The sequence below is a fragment of the Schistocerca serialis genome, chromosome 5 (genome assembly GCF_023864345.2).
Source record: "Schistocerca serialis cubense isolate TAMUIC-IGC-003099 chromosome 5, iqSchSeri2.2, whole genome shotgun sequence".
NCBI classification, from domain to species: domain Eukaryota; kingdom Metazoa; phylum Arthropoda; class Insecta; order Orthoptera; family Acrididae; genus Schistocerca; species Schistocerca serialis.
Genome location: NC_064642.1, coordinates 448,305,663 through 448,319,410, shown reverse-complemented (window position 1 = coordinate 448,319,410; position 13,748 = coordinate 448,305,663). Strand labels below are relative to the sequence as shown.

Sequence of the window (13,748 nt, the reverse complement as noted above, 5' to 3'; positions counted from 1 at the left end):
TTACTGCTGACGACATGCTTTGTCCCTCGCTTTGGTGTGAGTAGGCACATATTTTTTCAAAGCTCGTTACCTGTGTCTTATGTTCTGATTTATCTTACTGTTCTGGGTATTTTCTTGACACCCGTCTCACTATGTTACTGAGCGGGCGCTGAAGACCTTGCTGTCGTGCGCCCAAAAAACCCTCTACTACTACTACTACTACTACTTTTCTGCACGATCATAACTGCACCGCTAAGTAGACTACGCCTGTCGGTGTAGACTAACCGTTTTGGGTTCGTGTGTCCAAAGCTCAACAGCTGACCTGCAGCCCAGGGTAAAATAAGCGTTAATGGCTTGCTTTTGCCATATGTTCTTGGAGGTACTACCCAGCCTAAAAATATACGACTTCTAAGAGCTGCAATTATTAGTCTGAATATGACATAAATACTGATGTAATGTTGTTCAGTACACTGTCCTCCGTCTCCAATAGAAACAGCTGCACTTACACGCGTTACAATCTGCATAATGACTGTGCTGAACCACTGAAGTACGTACTGAGCCGGGCTGGTGTGTCGGCAGGTCGCACCAGGGTGATCGAGGAGGCGACGTTCTCCGGCATCATCGTGCCCAGCAGCGCGTGGCACACGCTCAACTACGACGGCAACAACTCGCGCATCACGTACCGCGTGCGCGTCCAGTGCGACTCGCACTATTTCAACCTGACGTGCACCAAGTTCTGCCGGCCGCGAGACGACAAGTTCGGCCACTACCGATGCGACGTCAACGGCGACAAGCAGTGCATCGACGGCTGGCAAGGTCCAAACTGCGAGTCCGGTAAGTGCCAAGGAGGGCGCCCACAAGCTCTCTGCACACTTCACTTCCATCCATTTAGTCGGTCATCATCATCTTCAACCATTTGACTTCTACTGCTGGGTGAAAAGTCTTCTCTATCTTGTTCCTACTTAATTTTTATTTGATCTAATTAATGCACTACTGTGCTTCGAAAGGATTATGCCTTGAGCAAATACAATTTTGTGAACGAAGAAACACACGACATTGGTGTATATCCTACAATATTTATTACTTTACAAACCAGTTTTCAGCTGTTTCGCAATCGTCAGGTGCGAACATCAATATATGTAGTTGCAAAATTTTTGTGGGAACAAAGATTTAAACTAGTGTATCTACTATGAAAGTATGATAAGGGAACTTTTCGTGACGCACACTTGAAGCCGACGTCGGCCATGTTAGTTGCCCCAAACATCAGCTTCTGGTGGAAGTGTTTTGATAAAAATGATTTAAGGGGGGTAGGAAGTCAAATGGGCCGACTTGCAGCAGGAGAGGCACCACAGGACATTTTAATTTCCACTGTCTATACTTTTACAAATAAATTTATAAAACTTTGTCAACATGACCAGCAAGGATTCAGGATTCACACTCACAGCAGTGGACGTTCACAAACATGACAAAATAATTTTGTTTTACATGTGAAATTTCATCATTTTTTCAGTTACTGTTGCCTGAATTTTATGCTGTAAGAACACTTTTCTTCATAAGTAGGAGAGACTCTTCAATGAATTTTTCACAGCATTCAAACCATACTTACAGGTGTATGAAACTGTAGAATTTATTTAATTTATTAAAAAATGAATAAGCTTTTACATTTTAAACTCCATGTTTAGAAAAAAACTCAAATTTTATAGTTAATTATCTCAATTTTTACCACAGTTTTTAATAGATTTGGAAAATTCTAGAGTTTCATACACCTGTAACTATGGTTCGTATGATGTGCAAAATTCATCGAAAAATCTCTCCTAGTTGTGAAGAAAAGTGTACCTATAGGAACAAATGCAGCCAATAATAAGTGAAAAACTGACGAAATTTCAGATATAAGAAAAAAATTTTTTCTTACGTTTTTGAGCTTCCACTGCAATGGGTGTGAATCCCGAATCCTTCCTGGTCATTCTGAGAAAGTTTTATAAATTTATAAATTTATAAATTTATTTTTAAAAGTAGACAGTGGAAATTAAAATGCCTCTCCTGCTCCAAGTCAGCCCGTTTGACGTCCTACCTCGCTTAAGAGAATTTCGGTTGCCCTGTTTACTTTTACTGTAGTGGTCTTAATCCCGTCATTTGACTTTATATTTCCTATCGATCCAACTCGAAAAGCTCTCTTGAGGAGCACTGTGAGAACGAAAGATTGAAAACCGACTAAATATGGCAAAATACGTTCCCAGCATTTTCGAGAAGAGCACATAGACCGAACGTCAGTTCGGTCAGTCCGTATTAATCAAAATACTAGATTATGAAAGAAGCGTTTTCAGATCACATACTTCCCTTCATGGTTACTCTAAACGTATAACAAAAAAAAAGTTACACCACCATCGAAGCAAAATTTGTCGTATTACTGGCTAAAACATGAATTTAAGAACAGAAAAACGTCTGAAAATGTCTTCCCTACACTGTGTTATTCACCAAAACACTGAAACATTTTTTAATCATATTTAAAACAGCTGCTGTGTACACATGATAGAGATTAAGAACAAGAAGCGATCGTAAACAGTGGTCTACCAAAGTTTTGGTAAATCTAATAAGGTGGCGCCGGCTTCAAAGCAACGTACAACGTAACCGTGTGACGCCATCTCCCAACATTATATCTCCATAGTGTCCAAAGAGTTTCTTAGTTTTTTCCAAAGATGACAATTTTTAATGTTTGACTTAGGACTAAAACGAGAGGATCTCTTTCAGTAAAATACTGAAAAAACTCTTAAATCAAACATTAACAAAAATATTGAAATAATCCCTTTAGTTTTTGTCCTAAATCAAACATCAACAACTGCCGCTCTTGGAAACCAACTGAAATACTCTGTAGATACACCTGTTTTCAATCTTTGATCCCACAAAAATTTTGCAGTCACATATTTATCTTCGTACCTGACGATGGCTAAACATCCGGAGACCAGTTTATAAACTGATAAATATTACAGAATATTATACTAGTGTTGTGCTTTATTTCATTCATAATGTCTAAAATATTCTACCAGGAACCAACGGAACAATGAATTAATGCAAATGAAATTTTCTTCTTTTTAACCTGCACATGTTTCATAGAAACTTCACCACCATTATTTACTTTGCAGTAGAATAACAAATGAAATATTGCATGATAATAGAAATAGTTTTGAGATTGTGGTAACTATATTAAAATAGATATAGCAAAACGTGTACCTTAAATAGAACATACTGTTCATGTAGCAGTGCGTCATCTGCAAGTACAGCCAATTCTTTACTGAAAGTTGTCATCTATAACTAACAATGAATTCACAATCGTACATTTCTTAAGTGAAACAACATAATTAGGCTTAAAATGAAACTATGGTCTATTATACGCTTACCAATTTATTTTTGAATTTCTACTGTCAACACTGCGTTGTTAAATGTGTTTATCGTTGGTTTTTGGATTATTGTAACTGTTTTCAAAAAATATTTGTTTTTGTTAGTTATGAGAATGTGTTAGTCGTACTGGATTTTCTACGTTCGTGAGTGTGGGTATGTACATAGTTTGTTTTTACTCTCTCTGCACCACAGAAGTTCGCATATTTGTTTCAGTTGTCCCTGGGTGTATACTAACGCCAGTCCCATATTACTGTCCACTGATAAAGTTAATAAAATTACGCGATTTGTATGTGCCTAACTAGTCGCGATGACGAACCTTATCAAAGGAAAGTGTAACTTGAGGAAGTGGAGTGGATCTGAAATGCACATGATCTGTCTGCTCTACCTCAGCGAGATCGATAAAGGAAATTGAAACTTAATTCAGTTTCGTATAAGAACAAAGACATGGTCTGCTTTCTGTAACGCTGAAAGTCAATAGCAATTTTTAAAGGAACTTAATCAGTTCCGGTAACCACGGTCCTGCAAAGGAGACGGTTCTTTCCTCTTAACGGTAATGAATTTCGCACTTCTTTAGTAAGTTACTGCTAAAACGAGAATCAATATTCATACAATTTGAGGAGTTTCTGCAGTGTCTCATATACAAAACACTCTTAAATTCAGACATACTTGACTCAAAAGTACAGTTTTTTTAGATAGAAAACCACTCTTAAGATTTATTCTTGTATATAGACGGCATATTTGAAATTCAGTTGCCCTCAGCCTGCCTCTAAAAGGTGACAGTAATCGATTCCTTGTAAACTAGGACGCTATAATTGGCGACGCTGTATTTTGAATGGCCATGAATGGTGTACATTGCAGCAATAAAGGCATTAAAGAGGCTAGAATATAAATACCGGCAGATTGGTGCTATAGCTCCACATTGCTGTATACAACAGTTTAACAAGCTCTTGTGTTCAACCAAGCGGAACCGTGTCCCTCGTTATTCAGTATATCTAGTCAAGCTCTGCCATCCCCACGGGTAGAAACGGCCTCCTTAATTCTTAACTACTGCGAAGAACATTTTTAATGACATGATTCTTCAGCAGAAGACTGTTCTTTAGAAGACTTATCTATGTGCCTCAGCCATTGATACTCCGCGCAGAGTCATACGTACATCAATGGTTAAAACTTCATTTTTTACCGGTCTGTATAAAAGAAGTACAGCGTGCGCACCATGTATTTCTTATTAAAGCTATTATCAATGCTGATGGCAGTAACGCAACGAAGGTCTTTGGTACACTTGCTCCTGGTGTTACCGATAGTAAAATGTAATTTCATCTATTAAATGAACAGCGCTAGCTACCTTCAATAGCTATAGAATATATTTTGTGATTGTGAAACACTCATCTTCATAAAAAGTCCCACAAGGACGATGTTCTACGTCGTCTACCTCGATAAACGCGAAAACGTCGAAACATATTACGAAAAACAAATAGCTCTCTTTATGACAGTTTTTCATAAAAGCTTTTATTGGAAGAAACAATCTTTGTATGATCCAATAAGCATTACTTAAAGAGAATTAACTTTGTATGGAGTTCTTTGAAGCAGTGTGATACCATCAGGATTAGGAAAATTTTATTACAGGAAAAACTATCCGGATGTCAATACGCAACAGTGCCTACTAACATCACTGTAACAGACCCCATACATACGAATAAATGGAGCAAGGCATTTCAGTGCGAGAAGATGTGCATGTAGAGAACCTTAATCACTTTACTATCCTGCAAAGTCCCTCACTACTCTAGACAACCTCTCACACTTGGATAGTAGAATTTCCATACATTCATGTAACAATGGAGCTACTTGATTAACACTACGTGGAAAGCTGAAGTTGGAATTATTGCCGGCCGAAGTGGCCGTGCGGTTAAAGGCGGTGCAGTCTGGAACCGCAAGACCGCTACGGTCGCAGGTTCGAATCCTGCCTCGGGCTTGGATGTTTGTGATGTCCTTAGGTTAGTTAGGTTTAACTAGTTCTAAGTTCTAGGGGACTAATGACCTCAGCAGTTGAGTCCCATACTGCTCAGAGCCATTTGAACCATTTTTGGAATTATTGCTCAGAGATATGACAGGTGGACTAAAGCTATATGTTGCACTCTGTTGATGGTACACGCTATTCTAAAAAGAAAAATTGTGTTGTTACATTTCAGCTCAAATTAACAAAATTGTTCTATGTAATTTTATGCTGTCATGTTGAGATTATTCGAACGAATTGTTTCATTTAGTCAGCAAGTTAGATGCAAAGTTCGATCAGATACTAATAAAAATTTCGCAATTTTCATTAACGCAATAAAATCGAATTTTTCTGCAGTTGTAGCAACACATGTTAGCCACCTCGCAGGCAGTGCCAAAATCTCATCAGTGTAATGCTCTGGTTGGCAACGTAGCCTGCTTCTTAAAAAGCCAGTTCATCTTGATAGGTGATCTCCGGTTAAGTAGACGAATAGTCACATTGCGAGAACTGTTGGCTATTAGAAAATTATTTAGAGCTACGCAATGCTGTACTTCGAAATTCATTTGTGCAATTGCAAGAATGTGCACTACAAATAGGAGTCTGACCGCATTGGTGCTATGCGTGAAGTTCGAAGTAAGACTATCGCAGAAGTCACGAACTTGTTTCTGCCAAACACTTTCGTCATCAAATGAACCAGAGTCCTTTTTTTGTCAAAGGCTGTCGGTCTTACGGCTGCAGTGGACGTGCTACCTTTTGGATACACATACTGTCATCCTCTCGAGGTCGTTTTATTACACATGCGGCCTGTACGAAGTTTCTGTTGGCTCAGTTACCTAAGAGCTCTGAAAACATCAGCACATTGCAAACAGCGACATCATTGTGGATCTGACAAGCAAAAGACTGCGTAAAAAACTGAGTGACGCTTGTCAACGTCACCGGTTTATTTTACATATGAGTCTGGGAGAAGTACCAGGAAAGGACGCTTACTGGTTACCAGCTTAACTGCATCGAAATCGGAAAAAGGTCTAAGATAGGACGAGTCGTCTTGCTTCATAAATTAGTCCAGCATACGCTTTGACCTAAAGCACAGCAAAAAAATATGTCAGAATGAATCTGTACCCAGATCCTCCCTAATACAAGTACGATATCTAAACTATTGAGTCATTTTGCTTGGTGTGAATATGGAGGAATGTACATAAGTCGAGAAAATGGTTCTTTGAATTTGATCGACCTCATGAATGCTTATTGGTTTGCAATTAAATAGACCTTTTAGTATGTGTTATGGACCTCAAACATTATTAATTCTAATAGTTCTACATCTTGGCCTAATAATGCTTAATAGCATGTTTTGTTTTTTAAGCAATTATTAAACGCTTGATTCTTGGCTGCCATTTCTTACTATTTCAACATTTCATCTTTCAGCGGTCTGCAAGGCTGGTTGTCATCCCATCCATGGCAAATGCGATCATCCTGGAGGTTGCGAGTAAGTACATGATTTATACAATATTGCAACTCTTAAACAACCTTATCGAGTTATGTGGCACCAGATAATGCAGATATATTCACCACAGATTTTGGAACTTTATCTCCGGAATTTCAGTGCGATGGCGTTTTATACAACTGGAATTCCTGCGCCATTCTTGCTATAACACCCCCTTTGTACAGCGGACACACATTATTACTTTTTTCGATATTCCACTTCGTTTGTTTCATGTTGCCCTCTTTAAAAAGTAAATGAGCGTTGCAGTTTCATAACCGCTTTTATCTGTAAAAGATGGCTACAGACAGCGAAAGAACTAACGAGGCTAGAGGACCTGCAATAAATGGTGTAGTTCTAAGTTAAAGAATGAGGCACTCCCCCCCCCCCCCCCCCCCCTTCTCGCTTGAGCGTGCCACTGGCTTTTGCCTTCCCAACAAAAGAGAACCGTTTTCTCCGAGCAAGCTGGCAGTTTACATTCCACGGCCATAAAAATAAATCTTTTCCTCCGCCCGAAATACGGTACAGAATTTTAAACCGGCAGTAAAATAAAACCCATTTGCCCTCGAACACACTGAGGGGCTTCAATATTTTGGATACTACTAACATTTGGTTACAGGAAGCCATTAAGTGAACAAAAGGCAGTTATTAAATTATGAGTTGTTTTAACCGCTTCGTTTGGAAGCGATTGCTTAATTACTTGAACGACATTTATGGCGTTCCTCAGACCCACGAAGTTGACTCCATTCTGTTACATGGTATTGTCTGCATAATGTGAAAGACGACCTAAATTATCCTAAATTTCGGATGCTTGCTACTTGTAAATATCTCGTTTACGCGTCACTCTTCAGAGCATGGTTGAAGTGGGTTGGACATCGCTAAATGCACAAACGAATGTAAAAGAGAGGTTTGAAATTAATAGTAGGCTTAGAAAGACTTAGTTAAGAAAATAAGACGTGCAAATCGCTGCCAAGTTATTCGCCCACGACTCAGATTTAAGCCGACGGGGTGATGCTTGCAACGGCGTGCACAGATTTGCCATTGCGAGATTTTCGTCACATATTCGATATTCTTTCGCTGCTCGTACCAATTGGCAACGTATAGACTAGGGTACATCAATGATTTACACTCGGGAGTAATCGTTACGCACTTTTAATTAGTAGTTCCTGAAGTCTCTTCTGAAGCACGTTACAACCAGTACTCCAGACCAGAACCGATTACCTTCATGGTTACTGAAACGATCAGCGTTGAGGGTTGTAGGATTCCAAAATCACCTATCTTGTAGTCCGCTCTTCTATTCCACACATGAACGGCAAAAGATTGTCGGGACACCACGAAGTAAAGTTTTCTGAAACAGAAATTTTTTCTACAACGTCAAATTACTATCCACGACTATGTAGAGAAGCCATTGAAATTTATAAGCATCAGGATAATTTTAATAGGAAAGAGAAGGCAATGAAACTTAGCGATAGCCGGCCAGAGTGGCCGAGCGGGTCTAGGCGCTACAGTCTGGAACCGCGCGACCACTACAGTCGCAGGTTCGAATCCTGTCTCGGGCATGGATGTGTGTGATGTCCTTATGTTCGTTAGGTTTAAGTAGTTCTAAGTTCTAGGGGACTGATTACCTCAGAAGTTAAGTCCCATGTTCTCAGAGCCATTTGAACCATTTGAACTTATCAATATATGGACAGTAGGTCTGCAGAATCGCTAGACAGTTTTGTCTTTGACAAGACGACAATCGATAGTTAAGTTTTATCTTTGACAAGGATTATCTCTGCTCATCAGGTGCTACTTCGACCACACCCCCTTTCATACAGTATATATGTCGCTCTCGGACGTCGGACCGGTCAGTCGGCAACTCAGCGGAGGAGCGCCTCTGAGGATGTCTAGCGCAGTCCTGAACGAAACGTCAGGAACAGAAAGGTTTACCAGCAGCTATGTCATCCGGTCGTGAGAGCCTTCATTCTATGATCAGTGACGCAATGGCTGTGGACAATAACATTGCTGAAATGGACCATCCTGCTCAGAGTCCTGACTTGTGGGATGAACTAGAACGTCAGTTCTCTCCAAACCCTAGCGTCGAATATCACTACCTTCTTTGGGTTCGGCTCTTGAGGAATCATGGGCTGCCATTCTTCCACATGTCTCCGCAGCAGAGTTCAACCCTTCATAAAGGCAAAACGGGTATTTACCGCATGTTAACGTCCACTTGTGGTGTCCGGATAGTTATGATCAGATAGCGTTTATTGACAATGAGCGCCAATTGTACACTGCCGCCTCCACTACTCCACTGACTAAATGGCGAAGCTGTAGAGCTCTGATGTGCTTATTCCATCTCTGTAATGGACAGGCTCTCCATTACAGAGATTCGAATAACCGCAGCAGCACTCTAGAGCCGCAGCATAAGAGAGATTTAGCATCCTCGGCGAGTGGGAAGCGAGAGGAACGCACCTCACGAACGGTTGTGAGTCCATTACTACTGGCGCTCTCACGTACAGATATTTTCTCGCATATTGGAGGCGCACTGCCGCACTAGATCAGATTTCTGGCCTAAGAGCGCCGTTCTGCCTCAATGGCAAGTCCAATATCTCAAAGAAAAGCTTGTAAGTGTCCGGGGAGAGCAAACGAATGGCACGACACTCGAAGCTCGCCGCGTATTTACAGCGACGCGACCGCCAAGTGTGGGAGCGCGGCGCGGCGTGGCACACGCAGAAACCCGCGACGCGCCGTGTTACGCCGGCGGCTATCGCGCCCTCATCGCCCGCGGACGCACCGTGTCTTCCGCTGCGAGTGCCGAGAGCCGACGCGGCCGTTAATAACGGCAGACCACTGCACCCACTGTGCGTGGTCGGCGGAGAGGATTAACAGGTGCGTAGCGAGACTGCCGCAGCCACAGAAAAGGCCCACAGCGCTCGTAGTCACCGTGAATGGCGTATTCGATTCACACTGGGCGTCAACGAACCTGAACAGAGGGCCACGTCACCGTCAGATAGTGGTGTGTTCGCTCGAGACAGAATGTCAACACCACGTAATTTCGCATAGCCCAGCAGCAAGCCGCGTATGTGAGGTTATAAGATACCATCCACGTCAACCTTCATTTACGTTTGGAAGGTGTCTTTTTATACGATGTCTGTATCTTCACATTACAGTGTTCCTGAGACATGCATGCATGCATCCGGATTGACGTCAGCTGTTTGTGACAAAAATTTGTGCTGGACCGGAATTCGTATTCGAACCCACATTTTTCTCAACTAACCTGTTTACTTTCAAACACTTACCCTTTTTTCTTCGCGAAACTAGATCTCATGGTGGTCAATTTGACACCCTTATTGTTCATTTCCACTCTTAGTTTGGCTGTGGAAATTCGGACAAATGTTCGTTGTATTTTTTATAGTGAGTCTTTTTTTGGCTCTGCTCAAACAGTTCACGAAAAAAACACATAAAGGCATCCTACAATATTTGGAAGACAATAGATAGAGCCTTTCCAGCTTATCCATTGTGCTGTATTGCTAAGTACTAAATAAAGGCGGAACAACTGCATTTTGCTCACTAAATTCCTTATTGGTTTACAAGATAAAATATCAAAATACCCAAACTTAAGAAGGGAATACATACAGCCTTTCTAGATTATCCATTCTGTTTTACCGCTAGTAGTCAATAAAGATAAAAATAACCGCATTTTTCTCATTAAAATCTTTCTTGGTTAAAATACTAAGATAATCGAACTATCGATTGCGTTGCAGTGGCCTTCCTCTGGATATGGAGTGTGTGCCCTGTGGAAAACTGCTGCAACACAGCCGAAACGTCGGTTATTTTAGTGTTTAAGCGTTTTGAAGTATTTTATAAGAAGACGTGGCAGTGCACTGGGAGGAATTTTAATGAGACTGACATTGCCCGAAGAGGTCTACTTGTCTAGAATTGTATCTTTATCCATCCATAGTGCTATTAACTGATAAAAAAGGTCTACCACATAATTTTTTCATGAATTTGTATTTCTATTTATGTACAATGCTGGCTTATTTTTCGTCCACGTAGTTTAAAACCTAAGTCTTTTTCACTTACAGATATCGTGGAAAAACACTCATGTGAAAAATATCCAACTCTTCACTGAACCTTCACAATATGTTACGTAAACGAAGCAAACAATAAAACAAACACTGATATAACACAAAAGTTCGAAATCCACTCCACAACATAAGTGAACGCTGCGAGAGTTTGAAAAAGTTTTTCACAGATCGTTGCCCGTCACAAGAGTTTTTGACTTGCTATTTAATGAAGCGACGTGTCTCGAAGTACCGAGGTCGTCTTCTGGCTACAGTTGCAATCCACAGACACTTAACTAAACTGCACACAGATTTTTTAAAGTTCTTCTGTACAATCTCGGCTTGTGCTGTTGTTATCTTGCGCAGAAAGAGTATTAAAACCTAATATGAGGGAAAATTCACTTAGTTAGTCGATCCGTGTTTAAAATGAAGACTTTAAAATAATCACTCACTTCGTTCATGTCTGCTTGTGCTGTATTGTGTTGCCTCCATTGTATGGCTTGTTGGGTCTTACTAACCACTATTCATAAACTTGCAAGAGAGAAAAAATGCACGACATCTTAATCAACTATGACGTGCACTAGCGACAAGATGATGGTTAAACCAACGCACATTTCGATTTAACCGTCGGTATGTCGATCCTGATTCACTTCCGATCTTAGCAGACGACAGCATAGTCCTCCCACCAGCGTCAACCTCAAAATTGCTTTCCGAAAAACCCCTACGTTCCGTTGACGGCTTGTGCGAATGCCACAATTTGGACTACAGCGTGGAATATTATTAAGTTCCGTTCCGTTTCATCAAACTTGACTCGACCTTTAAGAGATAGTCAACAAGTTGGCCGACCGCTTAGCCGTTTGCTTTACGCATCAGACGTGGGAATAGCTTACCGCTAACGAGACAAGCCACTGCAAAAACTGCCCCCCATACTTGCCGTGACGACACTCGTTAATAACATTTCACCCGATTCAGAGCGGGCAATTAGGAACATTTGCATTCCCCCCATCGCGCGTAATGCGTGTCATCAACGCCACCGTTGTCCTCCGTGACGCCTCATATGTGCCACATTAAAAAGCCCATTATTACCCAGAGGTATCTCACTACAATCTGAAATTGATTTACCACCGTATTAACGAGTGAGCTTATCTGGCGACGGCTACCGTCTGGCACCCCTTCCCGCGCCAGAGATGACGCTGGCGGAATATTAACCGAGTTTCGCTCGAGGCGGTAATTACAAACGGCGAGTCTGCTCTGCCGCACCGCGAGCCATCCGCCACCGCGCCGCGCTCTTGGTCAGAGAGCTGCTGAAATAAAACGGCAATTAAACCTCAGCGTTGATTAATGAAGTCGTTTCAAAGAAGAAAAACTTTGTTTTCCTTTTCGTAGACGGGCGGCCGGCCCCGAGACGCGGACGTAAACGATGAATATCTTTTCACGGGCGCTACCATCGCGCTTTTCTTATTTTTCCGCCTTTGTTTCAGTTTATATGCATGGCTCCGCGTAATGGTTTTAATTGTTCCTCGCGGCGATCTATAGATGCTATCGACGCTGTAAGGAAAACGAGATCTTAAGTAGAATGCGAGAAGATACTGTCGCCAGCATCCTAGATTGCGTAATATTTTTTCTGGTGATTCATCCACGACAAAGATTGTCTTCTCGTGATTCTAAAAATCTGTCCATCTTAAAAATGTCCAGTTTCCGAAACATTTCCAGTGTGACCTATTTTCACGGAAATTCGTAGGAAAAAATGTGGTTATAAATCATGTTCGATTATGAGTTTATCACTGAAGCTATGTCGTCATTATGCATGGAGAATATGCAGCTTATTACAAGTATATTTGTCGAAAGTAAAATCATATACTAATATAAAGTACGTTGTGCAAAAGGGCATGTTCACACATATAACAGGTTCTTTAAAAACTCTTGGCTTGTTCTGCTGCGGCAAAAACTTGGAAACTTTCGTCCATATGTAGTTGCGAATCGCAGACTGAGTTTTGTCTACATTTCCCCGTTATCGCTGGTTAAGTAATAAGTTAGGAAAAAAATACACACACACACACACAATCCCCGAATACTACGACTTTTGGAAATAAAGAATTTTAATTCCGGTATTTTTGTCAATATACTGTCAAGATGCAGTATTGATATTGAGATCACTGTCATTTGAAATCTAGCATTAAATTTCACTTGAAACTTTTTCTTTTGAACCTAATCGTATGCCAAGTTGGCAGTCTTGGAGATTCGCATCATTCCAGTCTCGATGTAACTACTCCGTGTAGATTCTATTATTTGTCGTTAACGTTAACTCACTAAACTAGTTCATTATATAAAGAAAAATGGGAATCGTATCTAAACTAATTCTTGTTTTAGGTACTTCCAGATGTAGTAGATGAGACTTGCATCTTTATCTACCGCTTTTTCATAAGTAACTATCTAGCAAATATGTAGAGAGGAAGGTATATTAAAATGAAGTAACGACGTGTACTTTCAGTCTCGGGCATTTCTGGTCGGGGTACAATAACAGAAAAAAAAATCATCTTACTTCAGAGTTTCTTGACAAATAAACAAACAGTACGTGTATGATTTAAACAAACACTAAGATATCGTTATGGCTAGCAGCGAATGAGAACTGTAGACAGAAGCATGTCTAGCACTTTTACTACCAGCCATGTAAATCTTACCGTATTTTAAAATGTCAGCCATTTTTTATGGTTTCTCAATACTTATTAAGAAGACTAGACAGCAATGAAGACCTATCGACCAGTCAATATACGTCGCGTACCATCTTTTGATGGGATTGGCAGTCAAAGTGTTAAGTAGTATATCATTTCAAGGTATTTGTTTTACATTAGAACACTGTCAA

General features: G+C 40.7%; 1 protein-coding gene across 1 annotated transcript in view; it reads left to right on the top strand.

Annotated features, from left to right (window-relative positions):
* LOC126480783 (protein jagged-1b) overlaps positions 1-13,748 on the top strand; it is a 580,451-nt gene that overhangs the window by 469,965 nt on the left and 96,738 nt on the right. The window contains exons 4-5 of the mRNA XM_050104094.1: positions 559-813; positions 6,788-6,848. Coding sequence (XP_049960051.1) covers positions 559-813; positions 6,788-6,848 — 316 coding nt within the window. The remainder of the gene's footprint in view (positions 1-558; positions 814-6,787; positions 6,849-13,748) is intronic.